At 43.3% G+C, this 24,007-nt stretch overlaps 1 protein-coding gene across 16 annotated transcripts in view; it reads right to left on the bottom strand.

The window, feature by feature from the left end:
• Positions 1-24,007, bottom strand: part of TRRAP (transformation/transcription domain associated protein) — a 110,966-nt gene that overhangs the window by 74,900 nt on the left and 12,059 nt on the right. For 13 of the 16 annotated variants that reach the window (XR_010934791.1, XM_067705566.1, XM_067705574.1 and 10 more), the window contains exons 8-22: positions 23,613-23,738; positions 22,274-22,351; positions 21,984-22,072; positions 21,064-21,160; positions 18,727-18,865; positions 16,345-16,423; positions 14,582-14,816; positions 13,581-13,947; positions 13,395-13,492; positions 12,708-12,902; positions 11,712-11,903; positions 9,211-9,376; positions 7,357-7,613; positions 5,123-5,323; positions 2,362-2,513 (exon numbers count right to left, since the gene is read on the bottom strand). Coding sequence is in view for 15 of the 16 variants with exons in the window: in XM_067705566.1 (XP_067561667.1) it covers positions 2,362-2,513; positions 5,123-5,323; positions 7,357-7,613; positions 9,211-9,376; positions 11,712-11,903; positions 12,708-12,902; positions 13,395-13,492; positions 13,581-13,947; positions 14,582-14,816; positions 16,345-16,423; positions 18,727-18,865; positions 21,064-21,160; positions 21,984-22,072; positions 22,274-22,351; positions 23,613-23,738 (2,471 nt within the window). In the remaining variant the exon portion in view is untranslated. The remainder of the gene's footprint in view (positions 1-2,361; positions 2,514-5,122; positions 5,324-7,356; positions 7,614-9,210; positions 9,377-11,711; positions 11,904-12,707; positions 12,903-13,394; positions 13,493-13,580; positions 13,948-14,581; positions 14,817-16,344; positions 16,424-18,726; positions 18,866-21,063; positions 21,161-21,983; positions 22,073-22,273; positions 22,352-23,612; positions 23,739-24,007) is intronic. The other 3 variants (XM_067705569.1, XM_067705577.1, XM_067705580.1) reach the window with 1 other exon arrangement.

Here is a 24,007-nt window from a genome sequence, read left to right as displayed (position 1 = left end):
CAGAGCCTGGTTCTAGAAGGTACTCAATCTGTGAATGCAGAGATGGAGAACAAACAGTCTTTATAAATAAGTGGGTCCTGAATATCTAAAGGGCAAAATATAAACATGGACCCCTACTCCACTCCATTCACAAAAGTTAATTCTAGAGGATAAAGATCAAACTGCAAAGGACAGAACTACAGAGCTTTTAGAAGATAATACAAGAGTATCTTCACGATGAGGATGCAGAAAGTGATTTCTTACAAACAATATAATAAAAAGCATAAAACAACAGGAAAAATTTATCACCTTGACCACAGTAATATCATAAACTTCTGCTTATCAAAAAATTAGGCGGAAAGGCTTAGAAACAATGAGCACACCTAGCAGAGAGACCTTGGTCTGTGTCCATTTCTTCAGGAGCCCTCATTCCTTTGAAAGGGAATGGTGACTCCAGGGCTGGGGGAGAGAGGGCACGAGGTGAGCCAGAAACATCCTGCTGAGCTACAAAGGATGCTCAGAAACTGATGGGGACACGACACAGGAATACAGAAGCCAGCCAGCAGGGGCTCTCAGTGACTGAATCTAGACAATCTGGTCACCAAATTAATGGACTGTCACCCTTTAAATAAATTAAGAATCCATGAGTCCATACTACTATAAACAAATATGAAAGGAGACAGAAAAAGCTCTTCCTTTGTAAAAAAAAGAGCACATGGAGGTAGAAAATCACCATTTTATATCCATACAAGAGAATATGATTCGGCAATGAAAAGGAGCAAACTACAAATTTTGCATCATGGATGAGTTTCAAAAGCATTATGCTGGGACTTCCCTGGTGGCGCAGTGGTTAAGAATCCACAGGGGACACAGGTTCAATCCCTGGGCCGGGAATATTCCACATGCCGCAGAGAAACTAAGCCCATGTGCCACAACTACTGAGCCTGTGCTCTAGAGCCCATGAGCCTCAACTACTGAGCCTGCGTGCTGCAACTACTGAAGCCTGTGCGCCTAGAGCCGGTGCTCTGCAACAAGAGAAGCCACTTCAACGAGAAGCCCGCACACCGCAATGAAGAGTAGCCCCTGCTCACCGCAACTAGAGAGAAAAGCCCGCACGCAGCAACAAAGACCCAACGCAGCCAAAAAATAAAAAATTTTTTTTCAAAATTATATTAAAAAAAAGGAACCGTACAATATGCAGCCCTGGGTTTGGCTTCTTTCCCTTAGCCTGGTGTTGGAAATGATCTATTCATCTTGGAACACGAGTCAGTAGTTAATTCCTTGTTACTGCTGAGATTTCGTTGTATCCACGCACCACGGATGACAGACATCTGGACTGTTTCCAGTCTATTATGATTCTTAAAGCTACAAGTTTCCCTCAAAATATAGCCTTAGCTGTACCCCAATTACATCTGACCACATATTGCCCTTTTCTTTGCTGTTCATTCCTGTGGGACTTCAAGCAACTATGCCACTTCACACTATTCTACATGTCTCTTAAATCTTTTTAAAATTTTTCATCTTTTTCTCTCTCTGCACACATTCTGGATAATTTCTTTTGACTTATCTCTTATCTAAAGATTCTCTTTCTCCTTTCTTTTCTTTAATCTGCTTGGGCAATTTTTATAAGGTTTGTATTTCTTGGAATGTTTTCAAGTTTGTCTTTCATTTATTTTAAACACAGCAGAAGCATAGTTATAACCTAGCTGTGGAGATCCTCATATCTTCAGTCTGAGCAGATCTCTTTCTGCTGATTCTGTGGGCTCTTATTCATGCTGCCTTATTTCCTTGTGCACTTGGCTATTGCTCACTGCTCTCTCTCCAATGCTCTTTCGACAACTGAGCACCTACTATATATCTGGCACTACCTCTGACGCCGTGAGAAACGTAAAAATACAAAGGAAAAACCTCTTCCCTGAAACCTATAACACAGAAAGATGACAAACATACATCACCACAAAAGATCATTATATAAAGGTCACAGCCTTAAGTGATATGAGCGAAATAAAAATGTCACACAAAAGGATCACTCTGGATTGGAACACCAAAAGATCCCCTGAACACCTATCATGTGCAGGTGCTGCAAATGTAACGGTGAGCCGAAGGGAGAGAGGACTGACCCTTGATTCCTGAAGCTTGCGCCCTAGTGGAGGAGGCAATACTAAAGGAGGATTACGACTGAGAGAAATTCTAACTCGCAAGTGCCCAAGGTTCTTCCCATTTTCTCTAAAAAGCAAGAGAAGGATTGCTGAGCAAACAACATGGCATTTTCCTGAACTGAAGGAACATACTTAAAACACTAAGAGACCTGGGAGGTCCTTCCATCCCTAATTTTCTGAAACAAATTATGTCCCAGCACAGAGAATTAAATCATCAGCATACTTAGGGTGTGCCAGGAGCTGGTAGAGTGCGTGTTTATTGTCCTCCAGACTCATCATTGCCACCAGGAAGCACCTGATCACTTCCCACGCCTGTCTCCGGTAGTAGGGCTCCGTGTTGGCGCTCTTCAGGCAGTCCAGAGCCGTTTCAATGGCCTACAGCAAAGAAACGCAAAAACTGTAGTCTGTGCTGAAATGACGTGACTCTGAAAAGCTTGCACGGAAAGCACGTGCACCACGCAGAAGAACCTGAATGCATGCTTGCTCCTGAAGAGAGCACAGGGGGCCTGCAGACAGGCCAGCAGGTGTTCTCCAAATGAAACCTCCAGAGAAGGTGACAGAAGTATTATGACATCAAGAGCTGCCATGGTTCAAACTGAAATGGGACGTGGAGTTCACTAATTTCATGCTTAAGTAGCCAATGGGAGATTCCAGAAATTAAGTGAGCTCAGAAGGCCTCTTGTGGTAGATTTGCTGGATTAAACTACCATCTGAGTCGTCTCAGTTCAAAACTAAAAGATGGCTTTCCTAAGCTTTTACTAAATTCTCTCTTTAAAAGAGGGTTTACTTCATTTTTGCAGAAAACCTACATAGCTACATACACATTTTAGCCTTTTCATTAGGTTGACCAGGAAGGCAGGGAAGGAACGATCACACACAAAAAAACACTTGGAGTCTTTAACAGCTAAGATATTAATGCTAAAGATACTTATATACCTAGAAATCAAAGCCCCAATCTGTGTTGAAGTTTAAAGATTTATCCTGGCCACGTGTGAGGAACCAGAGCTGACACGGACAGGGGCCCCACCCTCCAGATGCAGCCAGGCGACACAGCACAGAGGGTGACAAGGGCCCCTCACTGCATCACTCCCAGCTTGCGTGTCCGAGCTCTTCTGGGGCACCACAGAAGTGCCCTTTCTCCTGCTGCCTCTGACCTGCTCAGGGTTATGTAATAAATCATGCAAGGACAGTCTGAGAAGTGTTATTTTTAAGAATCAACATAACCTACGAGCCAATTACCTGTCCCTTCCCTGCCAAAAAAGGGATTGTAAAGTATGCCAAAAGCAGAACTTCTGTCATGTAAATGCACTGGCACTTGCCCTGCTGGTCATCCCCTTCCCTGCTGGTTCCTTCAGCCCTGCAGGGTGTGCCACGGCCCTCAGGATGCTACCTGCTGGGAAAAGGGCTCCGAGAGCACCACAGAGTCCCTGGGAGGGTCCAGGAGGGCCATGGAAGCTTGTCTTCAAAACCTGGTTTCTTCCATGCTTTAGATGCTTTGGGGAAGAACTACTTCTACAGGGATTTTCTTGCTCTGCTTAATCTATGCAGAGATCAAGTAAAAGTCAGATGTCTTAGTTTTCATTCTAATACCAACCCTGCCACTGATGGGGCTAAAGCAAATAGAATCCTAACTTAAGGAAACGACCTAAAATGTGGCAACGGGCTAGATTCACAGTATGTTCACTGTGGTAATCTTCAAAGTAAAGACAGAATTTTAGTTGTATTTTCTTACAGGGAAACTAGTGTTTATTTTGGCAAGTATTTAGATAAAGGTTTGGATGAGAAGCTAAGACTGGAAAGCGACACCGTTCTATGGGGTGGGGCTGGGAGAGGGGTGGACACAATTTGTGTGCTTGAGAAACTTGGGGGGAAAAGGTGTGTGTGTGTAGGGGGGACAGGTGGACTGAGAGACGACGACAGGAAACGACTCCAGACTGACATTACCCATGATGGGTACCCTTCCTCACAAATGTTCAGTAAAGTCTGGCTTAAAAAAAAGAATTACAGAAATCACTACTGTGTGTAAACTCCTTATACAGAAAGGTAAACAAGCTGAGTTCTACAATACGATGCATCGGACAGAATAGAGTGCGCCTGAGCAAAAGGAGGGCTTTGAGTGGTTCCAGGCCACAGGATGCTGTTAAGACCAGGCCTGCAAGGAGTTCAAGAATCCCAGCCAGCATCTGGCTCACTGAAATGGCTGAGTCACTCAGATACACGTGAAAGGCTTCTATAAAACCCTTTCCAAAAATGCACATTATATTAACGGCTAGATAAGTGTTCTGAAAAGACATGGTAACAATAGCTGTAATGCAGGCGGGAAGGCTGGTCATATGATAAAAAGGGGAAAGTCAAATGTGACAACGTAGATTGTAATAAATACAACCTTAGCTGTGTGACAAAGGACCAGGAGGGGTCAGTAAGGTGAAGGGGCGGTGTTCAGTAAGGATCATGCAGAAGCGGCTGAGTGCTCTACAACACGCTGGGGACAGTCTGCTGATTTTTATACAAGGGCAGAGGCGTTCTAAAGGACACACAGAGAGAAACCAAAGAGCTGTCCGTGGTGGGCTAAGGAGCCATGTCTGGATAGAGACTGGGAGAGAAGCAGGTACTCAGGAGTGACGGGAATGAGACAGGAACGGGACTAACCTAGGTTCTAAATGACACAATGTAAAACCTATTGGACATCAAAACAGACTAAGTGCAAGGGTGGGGTGGGGTGGGCGACATCTCCTGGTCCATCAAGAAGGACAGTCCTGCCCAAGGGTCCAACGTCCTCAGGGGCAACACCACCCACTGGCCTCCTGGAATGATGGAAGCTCCAACCGACCAAGCTGGGCCCCAATAAATCTTCATCTCCTTTGAGTTAGAAATTCCCACCCCAAAAGTATATGTTCTATTTCCATGTTTTCAAATAGAAATTAAACGTCTTAAAATGAAACTTACAGTATCTTTAAGAAACTCCCAGAGACTCCAAAATTTACCTTCTCCATCGGGAGCTGAAGAGATGCTTTACAGTCAGAAAACTCCACTGTGATACTGGGGCCTTGAACTTCAGTCACGACGTAGTGCAGCTTCTGGGACTCCTTCAACATCTTCCTGTTACTGCCACCAAATTTACCAAGGACACGATAGGCCACGTGCGAAATGCTGTCTGCAGGGTTGCGTAAAGTGCGCCACAAAGCCTGAAAGTCAGTACGCTTTCATTAACCCTCCGAGGCGATGCAGTCCCACGGTCCCCCAATCCCAACTCAAAAGTTATGAAAGACTACACGGCAAAAACTCCTCCTCCCACCTCCGTCCCCCAAACACACAGTTCCCTTCTGGAAACCAACGATGTTAGTCAGGTGTGTCCTTCCAGAGAAATCGTATGACTTTACAGAAAATGCACATATAAATATAAATGTTCTTCCATGCTCCTACAGTACAAATGGTAGCATGTCATAAACAGTGCAGAGCTCAAAGGCAAGAAAACTGAACAACATATTGTTTGGGCAGATATACAAAATGGGATAGGGGAGCAGAGAGGAAAACACAACTTGCTGCCACAGTTCTTGACCTTGGGTTAGATGGTGCCTTCTCAGGTTTTTACTTCTATTATTAGGCTTTATAACTTACAAACATGATATATAAACTACCTTTTACATTTCAAATCTGATATTACAAAGGACAGCGAAGAGGGAAAACAGTGATCATAAAGGGACCTGCATTACGGGAAAAATGAGTTACTGTGTACCTTGTACTCACAATTAGTATAAGGAACAGAGACGTACTCAATTGTTCCCAAACACTCTGTCAGTTTTCCCATACCTTTTCACCTAAATTATCATAAGCCCTGAAAATCACCATAGCTCACTATTTAAACCTATTTTCTTAGACCACCTTCTGTAACAATGCCAGGTATTAGTGTCCAACGACAGTCAACATAAAATCTTGGAACTCTTCTTAAAAGCAGAATTCGAATTTCTCTTACATTCCTGTAGGTCCAAAGAGGCTTCCCTTCATGACTGTCGAGAGATGTAGTCTAAGACTCCTTACCCTCCACCTGGCCCACCCAAAGCTCAGGTATCCTCAGGAGAGGGGTCTTCTGCTTACCTCCCCAGGAGGGGGTGGCACTGGGAACGGGAGGGTTCAATCTCCCAGCACTCGCACAGGTTCGTAGCGGGTTGACGGTACTCTGCCAGTTGTCCAGCAGGTAGGGTAACGGTGCCTCCGAAAGCAAGAAGCCCTTACCCAATTCTCCCTGGGGCTGTCTGCCTCACATAAGGGCAAGAGGCCCAAGAACCCATCCTTGCCTCCTCTTCCCACAGGAAGCTCACCCAGGCTTGGGTCGGGCCCACGGTCTGCCTTCCAGAACCAACGGTCCTGTTCTCCGCTCAGGCTCGAGAGTCAGTCAAGCCTCCAAATGACTGGACTTGGACCTGGAGGCTCCAACCCAACCTCTAGGCCATGCTCTCCTGCCTAGATGGAGCCCAAGATCTAAATTTCAGGACTGACAGGCGAGTCCTGGTTGCACCTCCAACCTACTGTCCAGAGACTCCTGTACTTCAGTTACTGCCCATCACAGAAAGCTGGCATTTGGACTACCTACTTGGGGCCAAATACTCTACACCAAAGGGGCAGGTGAGTAAGCAACAGGCAGCCTGAATCTCGAACAATTACCAACCACATTACAAATCATTACCATCAGCAAAACATGAAGGAATAACCTGATATTTGACACTGAGCTCTAATGACCAAAAATATAAAATGCCTTCAAAACTGCCTCCTTTCTTATCTGCTCTTTCCTTTGGGGGTGGCCAGACAGCTCTACTTCCTTTACAAGTTTGCGTCTCTACTGCGTAACTCAACATCTCTCCTGGATAAAGAGAGGATCTCCCTGGAAGAAACAGCAGCCATTTAACACCTGCCTTCCCAAGTCATCAACTTCACAAGAACATGACACTGTGAAAGCCCTCTGAAAGGGGAGCAATACTGCAAAACAAATATTCACTCAAAACCTGCAATATTTCTTGACATCGTTTCGTAAGCCAGAAGACTCACACAGCAAGTTGACGCCTACACCAGTAGCCCACCAGAGAGCAGGGAGCCCACCACTCCGCACGGCGACCTCAACAGTGGCCAGTCACTTCTGAAACTGACAGCCTAAAATCCTCAGTGAGAACTAGATACGTAAGTCCTGGCGCCCTCTGCTGGCGGCACAGAAACGCAGACTTACCTGCATGAGCTCTGCGCGCACCGGCTGGATGTGGTCATAGAGGAAGTCGGGCTGCAGGTTGTCCACACACAACTCCAGAGTCCTCAGGCCTTGGCTGACCAACGTCTGCGACCCATTGAGAGCCGACACCAAGGGGTCCATCAACATGGGCAGATAGGGCAGGAGCGAGCTCAGCCGCACGGGCACCGTGAGACACAACTCCACGAAGAGGTCCTTCATGTGCTGCTTGTGCAGGCCACTCTGCAGCATGTTCAGCCCTAAACACAGGGTGTGAGGCCGTTGGGGGAAGTTACTTCCCAGACACATGCCCAAGTTAACTGTACAGAGTAAGTGACCCGCCTTTTCACATAAACATCAACCCGATAATAGGAAGGCTTTTTACGCCTTATAATTTCTGTGTTAGCTAAATCTATTCTGTAACTGTACCCTGTGACCTCTTCCATCTACCTTATTCGTGGTGACAACAGCAGGCTGCACATAGTTTCAGTTACAATTAATACTATTTAATATTGATTAAGTTAATATTAAGGACTAATATTATACATCAAACTTTTAAAAATCATGTCATGCTATGAATAAGCCCAGTCTAAAGAAACAGACTCCAATATGACGTGTCCATATCAAGCTTGATGTTTATAACCTTACGTGTTTTTTCAGATTTCCAGTAAACCACAGTTGATGTCTATGCTCTAAAATAAACATTAGAAAAAAAAATCCACTTTCGGTTTTTATAAATGGGAGGAGCTTCCTGCTCATAAACACAACCCCCCAACTTTTCACGAGGGTAACCAAGTATTTACTGAGCCCCTTCCTAAGACATGTCAGATCAGCACCTGCCCACAGAACCTTAAAGACAAGTGGAAAGAGAAAAGCAAGTAACAGTGGCCGCAAAGGCACGTCCCAGGCAGCTGAGGCTGAAGAAAGAGGAGCTATCAGGGAAGGCCAAGGCATCACACAGCAGCCACACCAGATTCAGAATCCAAAGGAGAAGGTGGGTGAGGAGAGGGCACAGCTAAGTTCCCAAGGAGGGGATGTACTTGAACAAAACCAGGTGGGGAGAAGTAAGGCTGGGAAGAGCGCAGGAGGGAAAATCAGACTGATCAGAGCAGAGGGCGCAGGCTGGGGAAGACTGGGGACGGGGTCAAACACGGACGACAGAGCCTGACTATGGACCTCTTTAAGCACCTGGCCTGGGGGACATAGGGCCATGTTACATTCATCATTTTCAAGGATTTCCCAGTTGTGAAGATTCAATCCCTTGCCAAGCGCTCACCCTTACAAAAAAAAAAAAAATTCCTAGGATAGTGTTTCTAGTCAGTTCATACCTGTAAACATTCACTGGACCCAATATCCCTTTTAGTTATATATACCTTGAAAGCATTCCTAACACACAGGAATAAAAGAATTCTGTCTATGCAAGTTAGCAACTAGATAAAAATATAAACATATTTTTATGTATTTTATATAAAGCTTATATCAGCTTTGTAACTTGTTTTTTTCCCTTCTTGTTCTGATTCTCTTGCAATCTAGGGATCCCTGATCTTACTAAACCACTTTCTAGAACTGCTTATCAAACGCTACAAAAATGTAACAAAGTCCTAACCGGGGTAACTAAGACCTTCCAACTCCCATTCAACTCTGAGCAGGGAGAAAAACCCATCCCTTTAAAGATGCACTGCCTTTAAAGAGAGGACACAGGGATGGACACACACATACACACACTGCAGGGGACATGTACATACATCCCCTCACCATGACCTTCACCAGGTGCAGAGCAGGAACCCCAGCAAGCAAGGGAAGCAAGACCCACGCACGCGCACAAGACTAAAAGGCAACCAACATCACTGTGCTGACCTTGCAGTAGGTTTGGAAGGAGAGGCAAAAATTCCTGATACAGGAGATCATGGCTACCTCCCCCGATGGAGCGGAACAAGGCTCGAAGCAGCAGGAAATAGTTATAGGGTTCTTTGGCAGTCTGGGCGAGCTCCATTGAGCTGTTCACAATCTTGTGCAGGTGAGGCTGCAGGATGGAGAAAAGGCAGGTTAACAAGCTCTAAATGAGGAGGGTTCACTGCAAAAAGATAGGAACGGAAGGTAATTTTGATGAATTTATTCTAAAAGGAAAAACAAAATAAAAATTTTCCAACTTTTATTTGACTCAAATTAATTTCTTCTAAAACATATGTAGGCTTCCACCAGTTTGGCTGTGAAAGCAGCATTTACTAGGTTCCCATCTTACTATGTAGGTACATGATGCTGAGCAGACACTTTGCAACAGGAACTGGAGGGCCTGTGAGCTCTACTGTTCTTGTGAACAGTCCTTCGTGAGACCAAATAATCAAACAAGATGAGGGACTTCCCTGGTAGCACAGTAGTTAAGAATCCGCCTGCCAATGCAGGTGACACGGGTTCAATCCCTGGTCCGGGAAGATCCCACATGCTACAGAGCAACTAAGCCCGTGAGCCACAACTACTGAGCCTGAGCTCTAGAGCCCACGAGCCACAACTACTGAGCCCGTGTGCCACAACTGCTGAAGCCCGTGCACCTAGAGCCCACGCTCTGCAACAAGAGAAGCCACCGCAATGAGAAGCCCACACACCACAATGAAGACTAGCCCCTGCTCGCCGCAACTAGAGTAAGCCCGCATGTTGCAATGAAGACCTAATGCCGCCAAAAATAAATAAATAAATAAATTTATAAAATAAAATAAACTTTAAAAAAAAAATCAAACAAAATGAAAGAAGCCTGCTCCTTAACTATCAGAATGCAAAATGCAACCTAAAGGAACTGAAACTTCACTACCAAATACCATACATGCAAAGTTTGGAAGAACCTCAAAAGACATATGAGATGGTAACATTTTAGAAGACTTAATCGAAAAATGTGTTCATGAGCATTTTATTAGCTTATAGTAAGTTTAATCACCATTTTAAGACAGATTAGTTTTTTATCTTGTACTTCAAATCCTAGTTTTGACATGTGACAGGTTAAGTTTGATGTGAATTTTTTTGCAGGTGTATTTAAAGTGAACTGTGACCTGTAAACTACCTGTATAGTCAGTGATACAATTACAAGTCTGTTACTGTATATGGCAAGATATATTTCTTTTATGGATAAATCACATATATTAGTCTCATGACAAAACGTTCTATGAAATTATTCTTTGAACATCTTTCTTGAACAATATTCCAAAACCCCATCATTAGACTTGTCTAATCTATTAGGTTTTATTCTCTTTTTATTTTATTTTTTTTTTTAATTCTCTTTTTTGTTGGTTTTTGTTCTACATATTGTCCCAGATATCGGCAAAGATGGAATTATTTGAAGATACCAAATTATGTGGACAAAGACTATTAAATATTTTATATCTTTCTAAAAATTTGAATATTTTCTTTTTATACTAACACAGAAGTAATGTCAAGGTTGTTGACAACTGATTACTATATAACTGAAAAAATGGAGGAAACTGTCACATAAAAGCACAAATTACTGGTGCTTTATATCACCACCTATATATTTACTTCAGAAAAAAATAGATCTTTTCCCCTATGGGAAAACATCTCTCTTCAGACAGAACTGATGATAATATTCAACCTTCTACAGAAATTAAGTGGAAGAGAATTTTGATAAGGTTTTTGTTCCATCTGCTGCCTTTAGTGGATGATGTAACCATGCATTGGTTTCTGCCATTTGCTACAGTCAAATAACTGATGAGATAAAATTACACGTACAGGATTAGTCATCTATAAAAATGTGTTATGAGACACATCCCTCCCAGATGGTCTTAATAAAGGACACAAATTGGCTAGAGCTCTTGATTCAGAGGGGAAAAATGAACAAATAGCCCTGAAATGGGATGTTTATGTGCTGCCACAGAAAATATGAACACAGAGATGTGCTGTGGAAGATGGGTATGTGATGAGAACTGTTACACAGCCAACCATTTCCCATTGGATCTGAGAGGTAAGATGTTTTTTCCTCTTATATTCTTCTGCGTCACTCAATTTTAAAAAAAAAAAAAAGCACAGTGTGCTCCTACACTACTTGTGTGGTCCACACAAGAAATGAGTTTAAAAAAGAAAATCAGGGTGCCAAGACTAATGACAACCCCTGCCTACCACGAGAGCTCTGAAGTGTTCATTTTGGATTAGGAGACAAATAGATTAAGCTCTGCTTTAGAAACACATGAAATGTTTTCTACACTTGGCCCTGATTCGTTGTAAACATTTATTAATTCAATATTACAATATTTATAAATATAAAGAGCAAAGCCAGTTTCTGTTCAAAATGAAGAAAGTTAAAAAGCAACAACAAAAAAACCCAAACACAATGCACAGCTTGGATCTGAGTTTACCTTCAGCATTTGTTCGTTTTCAGCTGCGAAGAGGGAGACGGAGCCAAAGACCAACTTGAACAGTTTGAGGTACAGGTTGGAGAGCTCCACATTGGAGCCCATTTCTGGCAGGCGGTCCAGGAGATATTCCACCAGAATTGTAGCAAACAGAGCAGAGGTAGTAGGATTTGCCAAGAAGGAATTGGCAACAATCTGTCAAAACAAGAAACACATGTGACAAAAATCATTACTTCCAAAAAAAAATCCCACAAGGACTCAGGGGCAAAAAATATACACATCAATTTTCACTGCAAAGTAAAGGAGCTGTTACAGTGGAGGATTCCTGGACTGAATGTCAATATTATGACATAGTGTGAGTGTGTTTCATGTTTGGTAACTGCAACATTGTTGCTTTTGTTGTGGTCATCCATTTACAATGCTTGGTGTCAGTTTATTTATCTCTTGTAAAATAGAATACAGTGTGTGTGTGTGAGTTGTGAAAAAAAAAAAAGAAAAGAAAACTACCATATGGCAATTGTATCAGTTACCTATTACTTTGTAACAAATTACCCTAAAGTGCAATGGCTTAAAACAACACACATTATTTCAGTTAAAAAATAAAAAAAATCATTACTTCCCCAAAGCGGATTCAAGAAAAAATAATGAACTTTCCAAAATTACAAAATCAAATCCGTATCAGACACTTCAAGAAATGAATTATCCACCAAAAGAAAAAAAACAAAACCGATTTGAGCACTGAGTGGAGTTCACTTAAGTACTTAATCTGTCATTTTATTGTCACCATCAAGGACCAAGAGCCTACATCTAACACGTATTTAATTTCTACTATGAAAGGAAGTGGTCCAAAGCATCTTAAACTTTTGAAATTTTTCTTTTACTACAGCCTAATAGTTCTCTAAATTTTGCTCTACAGCACTATCCTTAGGCACATCACTTACAAAATAAAAGGAACACCAAGTATTCGACACATGTTGAAAGAACATAAGAGTGTCATACCTGAAGAGCGTAATTTTTTGAGATTCTTTCCACCATATAAGGGACTGTAGTCTGAAAGATTTCTTTAAACGTTAATGGGTTCATCATCGTGAAGACGCCGGCAAAGTGCTCCAATACCTCCTTCTCTTCCTTCATTCTAACAGTTTGGCAGTTTGCTACTCGAATATATGTCTGTCCATTTCCTGCTATCTGGACCTAGCACAGGAAAAAAAAAACACACGGGAATTAAAACTGAATATCTCTGAATATATTCCAATACACAATCAGATCAACTGAATACTTAAAACAGAGTATTTGAATTAGATAACAAATCTCCGCCACCTCCCCCCTCCCAAATCTTTTAAATTCTCTATTTTCACCTTAAATTTGCGGGGGGGGTGGGGGAGAAGACCTCAGAAAACAAAAACCTTCATTAGGTGTTTAAAACAGTAAGAAATTTAGTAAAATTAAATATCGTTTCTATTGCATTCCCTTTACACCATCTGCCCCTCAAAATACACTGACACAGGAATTCTCACCATAAATGCAACCCTATGCTACAGAACAAAAGCAAACCTCGGTATATGAATACTCTAGACCATCCAAATAGTAACAGATTTCTGAGACCCCTTCCATCACTAGCACCTCTAATTCTAAGAGGCATTTTCCACACTCAGGAGCCTGGTTTGAGGGCACTCACTGCCTTACCTGATAAATATCTAAAGCCTGCATTGCATATTTCACAAGTTTTATGTAAATCTGAGTCTCTTTGGGCTGCAACTGCTTGTTGGGAATGAACTGAGCTTCTGGAAAAGAGAGCACAATAAGTTAATGTGAATAAAACCCACTCTATGAAAAACATCATTTGTCGAAATGATTCAAGAGCACAATTACCACCAGGCGCTTTGCACGACGTTATGCCCCACGTGATTGTCTTGACGCCACAGACCAAGGTTTTTACCAAACTCCGGCAATCCGTAACTTGGAATGTCTGCTTGTCTTCCTTGTCCTTTTCTCCTTGCTTCTCAAAGGGAGGCACGGGGGCTGGCGTCACAGGGGTGGCAGGGGTGGGGGGTGGGGGTGGGGCCGGGGCTGGGGCGGGAACGGGGGCTGGGGAAGGGGCAGGGCCGGGAGCTGCAGGGGCCGCAGGCACCCCCGGCAGAGCTGCTTCCACGGCTCCGAGTTCCGACTGAGGCTTGCACTTCTTAAAAATGGCAGAGAGCTGGTACCTCGCAATGGTGTGGAATTTGAGAACAAAAACCTGTCAGGAAGAGAAAGTGGAGGGGAGACAAAAATCATTCCTCTTCAATAGGCCAACAACCCTTCCAGAAGACAGAAAAAAACTCTCTCTGAAACCACCTGCTGAAGTTGGTGCTCTTCCCCCACAGGTACTACAGCAAGTGTCACCATCTCCACTTCATCCGTGGAGAAGCAGCTCAGGAGAGCGGGGTGACTGGCCTGATGAGCAGGGCCTGGATGCGACCGGGGACTGCTCCGGGATCCACACTATCTACCCCTGACCCAGGCACCCTGGGTATCTCTCCAGAGAAGTTCACAGATAAGGTAGCACTTGGCTAGGCAGTGTCCCAGAAAACACCTCTCCTGATTACTCGCCAGGAACTGTGCTAAGAGCTCACGTGCTGCCCTACTCATCTCAAACAATCCTAGGAAGCAGACACTGTGACTGTCCCTGGTTAGAAGACAGGCAGACCAGCATCTGGCAGGTCAAGCATCTCGCCCAAGGATCCTTGGCTAGTTGATGGGGTAGTGGGGGTTTGAACCCAGGTGGTCTAAACACCCAGGACCAAGCTGGCAACTGGGCGGCCCGTGAACTGCCAGCAAAGCGCTCATGTGAGTGGAGCGCCGTGCGGTGAAGACGCGGAGGGAACCGGTACCTCCAGCATCCGCATCAGCACGTCCCGCCCATTGCCGCTCTCCTGCTCGCTCTTGGAGCGGATGCAGTCCACCAGGTTGAGCAGGAGCTTGCAGGACATGGTCTGGATGCTGCTGGGCAGGGACTCATCATCAATATTCTTGGCGAAGAGCTGGACGGCGAGGGAGAGGTCACTGAGGGGCAGGTGCTGACGGACGTGGTGCACAAGGTCGGCCAGCGTGCTGTAGGCGAGGGGCCTGCGGGCAGAGACCTCTGCTAGTTTGCATCTCAGCGGCCCCACCCGCCTCGGCTGTGGGCCACCATCTCCACCACTACCTGCGCCCCAGGAACACCCCCAGTGGGATGGCTCATCTGGGGCACGCTTTATAGGGTCCCAGTTTCCCCCCTGTTATTTCCTCCCAGCTACATGATTAGAAGGCTCAGGCCTTGTCTTTTTGCTTAAATCTTTACTTTCTAAATTAAAAAGGTTAACTTTGTGCGCATCATGTTTATACCAGCACATCTAGTTAATCTGAGCAGAAGTAACTACCAGCTTGATTGTGCACTAAATGGGTTCTGCTGCTCAAAGCTGAACAGCCTCTGTCAAATAACACCTTATATACCATATATTTTATTGAGCCGCAACAGTAGTGTTCAGGCCACCCAGCACTTTCACTCACTGAACGTCTGGACACCTGCCATGTGCCAGACACTGCGCCCAGCACCAGGGATGCTAGTGACCCCAGTAAATAGAGCTCCTGTCCTCAGGAAGCTTATTTCCGGGGCGGGGGGGGAACACACGAGTAAAGAAATCAACTGTGCAAGTTGCTAAGTGCTGCAGGAGATGTGAAAAGGCACCAGGAGAAAAACTGGTGGGGGCCAGAGAAAGCCCCTCCGAGGTGACATCGGCTCTGTGACCTCAGCCAGGGACATTTCCATCTGGAGGAAACTGGCAGGTCAAGGCCCTGATTGGGAACTGCCTGGGGGAGTCGAGGAGCCGCAGAGGCCCGCATGGCCGCAGCAGGTCAGGCAGAGAGAGCAGAGTCAAACCCCGCGGGGGCCACATGCCATGGTCAAGAGTCTGGGTTTTGTCTAAGGGCGACCGACAGAAACCACTGGAGGGTTTCAATCTAACATCCATTCAGGCGGGTTCAACCCCAAGTTATAAAGAATATCTTACTCGATATTTTACAACAGTGTTTTATATAGAAAACACAGTGAACCGTCTACACCATATTCAGAATATTCTGCATACTTTTCATACGATCAATCACACCTCCCTTGTTAGAACCAAAAAATGACTAATGTTGATCCATTTTACATTGTGAAAGATGATTAAATGTTAATTCTTTCCTTTAGAAATAATAAGCATGATCACAACTATATTTATTTTATAAAATGCATGAGAAATAAAGACTAGGAGGAAACAGTTCAAAATATTACCCACGTTAGTTGATCTCCTTATGGAGAACCAAAGTTTTCTCTCCTTTCTTCTTAGTAGGTTATCAAATACTTTTTTTAATAAAAAGGTGCATTTACTACTTAGAAAGCAAAACAACTAACACTAGTCAGACAGTTCTACCTACAATTTAAATCAAGACAACTACTCTGATTAAGCCAAGGCACTAGAAGCAAACTAAGGCGTTTGCGAAACTTCCCGCAATTCTAAATCCAATGGGAGAGGAAAAGGCCCAACAGTCCACGCTCATTGAAATGCTAAGGAAGTGTCAGGATCCACGGTCCCTGGCACTGAATAGACCAGATATCACGGGTTCAACATCATACCTGAGAGTCTCTCGAGCAGTATATCCTGAGCCAATTAGTATGGATTCATCAAACAGCTTGTCCATGCAAGGAATGAACTCTGGAACACAAACATCCATTGCATACATCACCAACCAAACCGGGTGTGTGTAAGTCACTTAATAGTACTTTCACAGGAGCCAGCCTGTACCAACGAGCAATCCAGATGTGGGGCGGCGTGGGGAACACGAAGGCACACGAGCTACTTTAGTCTAAGACGCTGGCTGTGCTGGGCCACACCAGCCACGTGTCCCAGAGACGCGGTCAGGATCACATTCAGTGTCAGAGAATAAAACCGTGAGCCTCGTATCGCTGGAGGGGAACTCGCCCCCAATGCTTCAAGGGAGGTGCTGTCCACTGTCCTTAAAAGCTGGCATGATCCACCCAAGGGGACAGTATTCCCTAAAGGCCCCTTTATTCACTGCCCTGAAGTCGTCCTTCTTCAAGACTGTAAGGTTAGTCATTATGGAGAAATAAGGATACTTCTCCACAGGAATTACAAAGGTCTAGGACATCCTAGTGTTCTCACAGGCATGGGTCCCAAGTTAGGGGTCCCAGGCAGAGCCACCACCAAACCTCCCCCCGCTCCTCTGCAGGCTGAGGCCCTCTCGGGGTGGAACAGCTGGTCCCCACTCAGGGACAACTGGCGTTTCTGAGGTTGCGCACACAGGGTGGCAAACAGCAGAGCAAACAGTACATTCTTTGCCAGCAAATAGCTACTGAGGATCAAAGATACAAGACACATGCACACTGGAGAGATGCCTCCTACAGCCAGGCAGCACAGGAAGAAAAACGAGAGAAGCCACAAGTAGTCCCTGAGGTCGGAGGAGGGGACATGCCCCGCTACCCATGGCGAGGTGGCCAGGAGGAAGGAGGCACAAAGGAAAGATGCAAAGGGCTGAGACCCCACATGCCGGAGGGCCGGCTGCGGGGATGAGTGATGTGTGCAGAGAAGAAATTAAGTTGCACGGCACTGGCTTCCAGATCACATTCAAGACCCAGAATCAGGGGCTTCCTTGGTGGCGCAGTGGTTGAGGGTCCGCCTGCCGATGCAGGGGACGCGGGTTTGTGACCCGGTCCGGGGGGATCCCACATGCCGCGGAGCGGCTGGGCCCGTGAGCCATGGCCGCTGAGCCTGCACGTCCAGAGCCTGTGCTCCGCAACAGGAGAGGCCACAACAGTGAGGGGCCCGCGCAAAAAAAAAAAAAAAAAAGACCCAGAATCAGATTTTCTAGGGAAACAGATAAATCTGTTAAACAGTCAGGTTTTTCCAAACTACTGCTCCTCAGGATTAGCACAAATGGGTGACCGTCTGATATCATTTTGGATGCCAACCAAGGAATGTTTTCACTAACATTTGGTAGTGGATGTGTAAATTTTAAATATATGCATGCATGTTTTGTATTTATAATATGGCTAACATTTAACATGATTCTTTATAGGTTTCTTTCAATGAAAATTTGAGATGTCATGATGTTACCTGTTTAAGTCTGGGAACCACTGCGGGCTTCAAAATGAAGTATCTTGTTTAGAAAAAAAAAAAAGCAACAGCAGCCTTTAAAAGCTGAATTCAACCAGCCTAACACGATCTAACCTTGGAGAGCAGCATCTTGGATATCTGTCAATCTTTGTAGCGTTAACAAGACTGAAACCAAGCTTTATGGTCTCAAAAGAGGGCCTGGTCGTGTGTGACGGATCAGAGGTTATCTGATAACCATGAGAAGGGTTTTTAATCTGTCAGCACTTCAACAAGGAGAAACCTCCTGCTCCGTGGCTCCCCAATGCACCTCCAAAGTTCTTATTATTCCAATGGCAGGAATACCGAAAATTAATCTGACAATGGTGCTCCAGACACAACTCAGTCACTTCAGTAAATAGATTTTAAAACATCCCATTTAAAACTCTTCCATCATTTTCACAACATGGAGAAAGAAAACACTGTTTTCTTCTCACCTTTTAAAGATTGCTGGCTGTGAGTCAGAAAGCAAATGGCTATTTGCAATGTCAAAAGACAGGCAGTCAGAAGGCAGAGAAGTACTAAGAGATACCCAGACCATAAACTGTGCTAAGGAAATTATCACATTAATTATGAAACTGTTGAGAAGACAAAGGGAGAACCCTGGTGGCAGGCAAAAAAGATGGGCAGAGAGAAAGAGAGAGAGAGAAGGAAGGAGGGATGGGCAGGCAGAGAGAGGGGGAGGTAGAGAGGCAGATAAAGGAGAAAAAATACACCTAAAATAGCAATAAAGAAAGGACACACAGAGCCAAAATACTGAGCGAGCTGCAGGCTCAGCACACAATGGACCGCCAGCAGCAGGCCCACATTCACAGACAGGCGAGTGGCCAGAGGCAAGACAGACGTACGGTTTCGCAGCTCGGTAGTGAGGATGTGCTTCGCGGCAATCAGAAGCTCCTTTCTGAGGTGCGCAGTTTCTGCTGGACAATTTGAAAGTAGCTGTAACATTCCTTTTACCATTTGCTGAGAGTACTTAGTCACCAACTCCTGTTAAAAAAAAAAAAAAAAAGGAAAACAACACAGTTATACTGATAGGCAGTTGTTAAGAAAAACCCAAGTTTTATAAACTTTTAAAAAATTCAGTAAGAGTAAGCTTGGCTCAAAGGACCCTCAGAAAGTAATAGGCCTAACACACAAGTACTATCCGAAAAGTCTTAGCAGTTTGTGTGCCCAATGCCACCCCGGAAGGAGGGGCAGCCACATGGAGCAGTTTCTTTTACATCATGGGATCATGGAGGCCTTCCTGTATTTTCTGTATTTTCCCAACTTTCAACAGTGAATATGTATTGCTTCCCTGTTAGAGGGAAGGAGGAAGAAATAAATATTGAAGTTAAAAAACAAAACTATTTACTGAGTCGTCCCATTGATGTAAGTTGTGAATGACACCAAAGACACCTTTAATCAGCTCAGAATGCGCTCCAGTCACAACTGCCTTTTGAGGTGTTTCAGGAAGCTATTCACAATAACTCAAGCTGACTAAAATATCAAGGGGTATCTAATCCAGATTTTTCTTTTTTTTTTTACAAATGTTCCATTTTCTTAGTGTAAGTTATCATTATCGAGATAAACACATTAAAAAGGGAGGGGGGAGAAGGCTACAAATGTTTTCAAAGGTAGTTTAGAATAAAAACAATTTGACACACACATTTTCATTTTTACTTTCCTGAAATAAAATCTTTAAAAAAATGATCAATTATAATACAATTCCATTGCTCTAGAACAGATCAGGACTAAATTTATTCCATACTTTAGAATAACCACCTCTATACAAGAGTTTTATTCAAAAAAACTGTAAGACTAATGAGAGATAAGGTATCAATTTTTTCCTTCAAGTTCTTATGATTTAAGTAAGAAGAGACCACAGCTCCAAGTGGGAAAAACAAAAATAAAACTACTCTACAGGTTCCTCAAAAAAGCCTCCAAAACCTCTTTATCAGTTTTACTTGATAATGCCATTTTTTGAAGTTCCAATCTCTCCCACATAATTTGCTATAACACACAACTTCCAATAACAGCAAAAGTCAATAAACCTCATACATCCGCATAAAAATCTGTGTGCAAATATTTATATGGCTTTATTAAGCCAAAAATGAAACAGGCAAGTCTATAAAGACAGGAAATACTTTAGTGGTTGCCAGGGGCTGGTGGGTCAGAGAAGAATGGAAGTCACTGCTCATTGGTACGGATTTCTTTTTCGGGAGAAAAAATTGTTCTAAAATTGAATAGTGATTATGGTTGTACAAATCTGTGAATAAACTAAAAACCATTGAACTGTACACTTTAAAAGGGTGAATTTTATGGTATATGAATTATATCTTGATAAAATGCTTTAAAAAAATTGGAAATGATCCAAATGTTCATCATCAGAATGGATAAACACCATGATTACACCCATACAACAGAATACACCACTATGGCCTGAACTGTGTATCCCCCCCAAATTTCATATGTTGAAGCCCTAACCCCCATTGTGACTGTATCTGGAGATAAGAGTCTTTAGGAGGTAATTCAGGTTGAATGAGATCATAGGTGGGGCTCTCGTCCAGTAGGACTGTGGCCTTATAAAAGAAGAGAAGGAGATCTCTCTGTCTGCCTCACCACCATGGGAGGACACAGCAAGCCGGTGGCCACCTTCAACCCAGGAAGAAAGGCCTCCCCAGAAACCAAACCCTGCTGGAACCTTGATCTTGGATTTTCCAGGCTCCAGAACTGTGAGAAAATAAATTCTGGCTGTTTACACTTAGTCTATGGTATTTTGTTATGGCAGCCTGAGCAGACTAAGACAACTAACCACGAATAAAAAGTAACAAGTCACCAATAAAATAACAAGGATGAATCTCAGCATTACTGCTAAGTGAAAGAAGCCAGACTCAAAAGGTTACAAATACTGTCCACCAAGTGATTAATCTCTATGACATTCTGGAAAAGGCAAAACTATGGAGACAGAAAACAAACCAGTGCTTGCCAGGGACTGGAGGCGGGAGGAGGAAATTGACTACAAACATATAAAAGGAATTTTTTGGACGATGGAAGTGTTCTGTATTTTGATGTACTGGTGGTTAGGTATGCATTTGTACTGTACACGTTTGTCAATCAGCGAACTGTACACCTACAAAAGGTGAATTTTACTGCATGTAAATTATATCTCAGTAAACCTGACTTAAAACAAAAGTCAATGAACTTACCTGGTAAATTCTGATGATATAAGCTAAAAATGACAACGTTTTGATCTGAGCAGCAATGAAATCAGCATATAACTCCTTGTTGTAAAGCTTATGTTGCCTAATGAGATATGAACAAAATTAACAATATTAGCTCTCAACTCTTTCGGTCATGTTACTATTAATTAAAAGCCTATAGTAATTACTAACCCCAAAAGGTTGATTTCTACACAGCAGCAACAGTAAACACGCCTACACTTTTATGCAGTTCCGACTAACTTAAAGGCCTTAAAGGCATGAAGCAGGCAGATCTCCAGGCCGCTGGGCAGCAGCCACAATCTGAATCCCCACAGCAAAGGCGAGACTGACCTGCTTCCCCAGAAGACAGCACGAGGGCACCTGTCTGACCAGTGGAAGACCCCTGCTGTGGCCACAGAGGCTGTTAGGGCTGATTCACCCTCAGCTCTTGCTCTCAAGTGACTTAGAGCCAGATAGGCCGCAAGTCAAGAGAGCAAGTGACAAAGATCTTAGGAGGAATGCTGTGAGGCTGGAGAAAAAGCTTCACTGGGAGGCTTCAAGGATGAACGAGTCAGTGATTAAGGGTGATGGGTGAGGAAGAACGAAGCGGGTAAAGAGCTTCCTAGCCCTCGTGCTGAGAGGAACAGCAAGAACAAAGTCTTGAAGGTGAGAGAGCCTGGAATATCCCAAAGCTGTAATTGAGGACAGTAATGCCTAATGATAGTTCTAAATTTACAAGACACCAAAGACTGAGACATGTCACCCATCATCGAAATACAACTTCAGAAAGCCAAAAATACATATAAGTTTAACCAAAATTTTATCACTCAAAATTTTCTTGTCTTACAAATGACGACACAAGTACATTTTTACTTGGATTAAAGAACTATGGTAATCAGCTACATCACTGACCAAAGAAATCTCACCTGGCTTGTGCAGATACCTGAATTGCAATGGTATTCATGATCAAGGGCACAAATTCAGCAACAACATTGTGGATATTCAGTTTGTAGAGCTAAAAGCAAACATATCAGATTGTCATGCTTTGACACTCTGCTTATAGCAAAATAATTTGGCATACCAAAGAAACTGTGATGAGATTCATTAGTTAGCACATGTGTATCATACACATCTATTTGCCACAGAAAATTAGGTGTAAACTTTGTTGTAAAATAGGAAGCCCAAAACCCAAGAAGCTACTAAGCAATATGCATACCTGATACATTAAAACAACAATAATGGGCAATTCTGCCAACACTTTCAAAGAAAGAGATCCTCTTGGAATGATGGAATGCTGCAAGAGAGGAACAGGAGGACTGAGGTTATCCCCGTGGCACTTAGAATAGCCCTAATCAGTGTGCCACTACTGCACATCACCCCACTGAAATAAAGGCAAGGGAAAATACTGACACGTCTTCATAATTATCTGTGGTGAAATAAACTATTTTGAAAACAAAGTACATAGAACTGTTATTTAATATAAAGGTTTTCATATTTTACAATGTCACACCTGTAGTAAAAACCTCAGGAAAATTTGTCAAAACTTAAGAGATTCAAATCACAGGAGAAATTAAAAAAAAATTTTTAATCTATTATCTTCCTTACTTGCAAGAACAACAGCAAGAAGTACAAGTTTACCTAGTTTTATTCATAGGTATTTATAAACAGGAAAAATGCTTACAATAAATATAAGAAAAAAATAGTCTTAATATATAAAAACTCAAGTAAGGAAAATGTCAGACTCAAAATAAAAATGGGTGATAAATGGATAGGAACAGACAAGCAAAAAAAGAAACACAAAGACTGATAAACAGAAAACAAGTTTCTAATTCAGGAAGAACAAAGGAATGAAAGCTTCATTCAAAATGTAATTTCCTGTTTATCCTAGCTCAAAGTGAAACATTCTGCAAAACCATTTCAGTAAAACAAATACAGATGATAGTCTTGATTCAATCATAAAAATACAGTCATGGTAAATGCTCATACATGTTCCCTACGTGGCAAATACTACAAATCTAATGCATCAGCTGCAGACAGTACCAGCGTTACCTTCACAGAACTCCACGAGACTGATTTTTCAGATGAGAGGGAAAATAAGGTCAGAACAACGGTTCGTGAACTTTCCTACAGTCAAAAAATGCAAGTGGTAGAGCTGTAACATCATCCCAGAACTTCTGTCCGCAGAGCCCACACCGTCAGGCACTGAACTACAAATTTATATGTAGCTTAAAGGGACTTCACTAATGTTGAAGCTAAGGACAGAACGGAGGCCCCCTTGCCGGGTCAGCTGCTCTTTCTGGTTCTGGATTCCACCACGATGTTATCTTTGTACACTTGGTGAGCAACAGCTCACATGCATACCTGCAGAGCACAATCAGCAACACTCTCTCGCACACGCACACACGTTTGTTTGCTTATTCTAAATCCCTCCATGTGTTTAAGAAAAAAACAAAAAACTTAAGTGGTCTAAAAAGTCAATACCTCATTTTTCCTCTACCAAGGGCAGGAGATGTGGATAAAAGCAAAGCAAAAAGCAAAACAACGGAAACGCTTACTGTTCTCGTCTCACTGTCCTCACGCTCAGGATTGACTTTCACAGCAATCGTTGTGATCATTCCAACCATTTCTGGGGGGGGGACTGTGTTCTCGGGGATCACCTGAGGGTTCTCAAAGTAGCGGTTCTACAGAAAAAAAAAAAAACAGAAGTCATTTACAGCTGACGTGTGGTGAAGAAATCGAATGTCCTACCCTTTTATACTGCACCAACCCCACAGTACTTGGTGTTCTTTTTTTCCAGGACTATGAAGATAACATGACAGACACACCCGCCACCTCCAACAACAGAAAACAAACTTGCCTGCTGTATTTTCTATTTTTTCCTGGCTGATAAAAGATGAAATGTATGTCATGTTATATTACCACCTCAGTGAGGCGGGGAGGATGTAACCCA

The sequence above is a fragment of the Pseudorca crassidens genome, chromosome 15, assembly GCF_039906515.1.
Source record: "Pseudorca crassidens isolate mPseCra1 chromosome 15, mPseCra1.hap1, whole genome shotgun sequence".
In the NCBI taxonomy this organism is placed as follows: Eukaryota; Metazoa; Chordata; class Mammalia; order Artiodactyla; family Delphinidae; genus Pseudorca; species Pseudorca crassidens.
The sequence above is the reverse complement of the archived record's forward strand: the minus strand, read 5'-3'. Positions and strand labels throughout refer to the sequence as shown.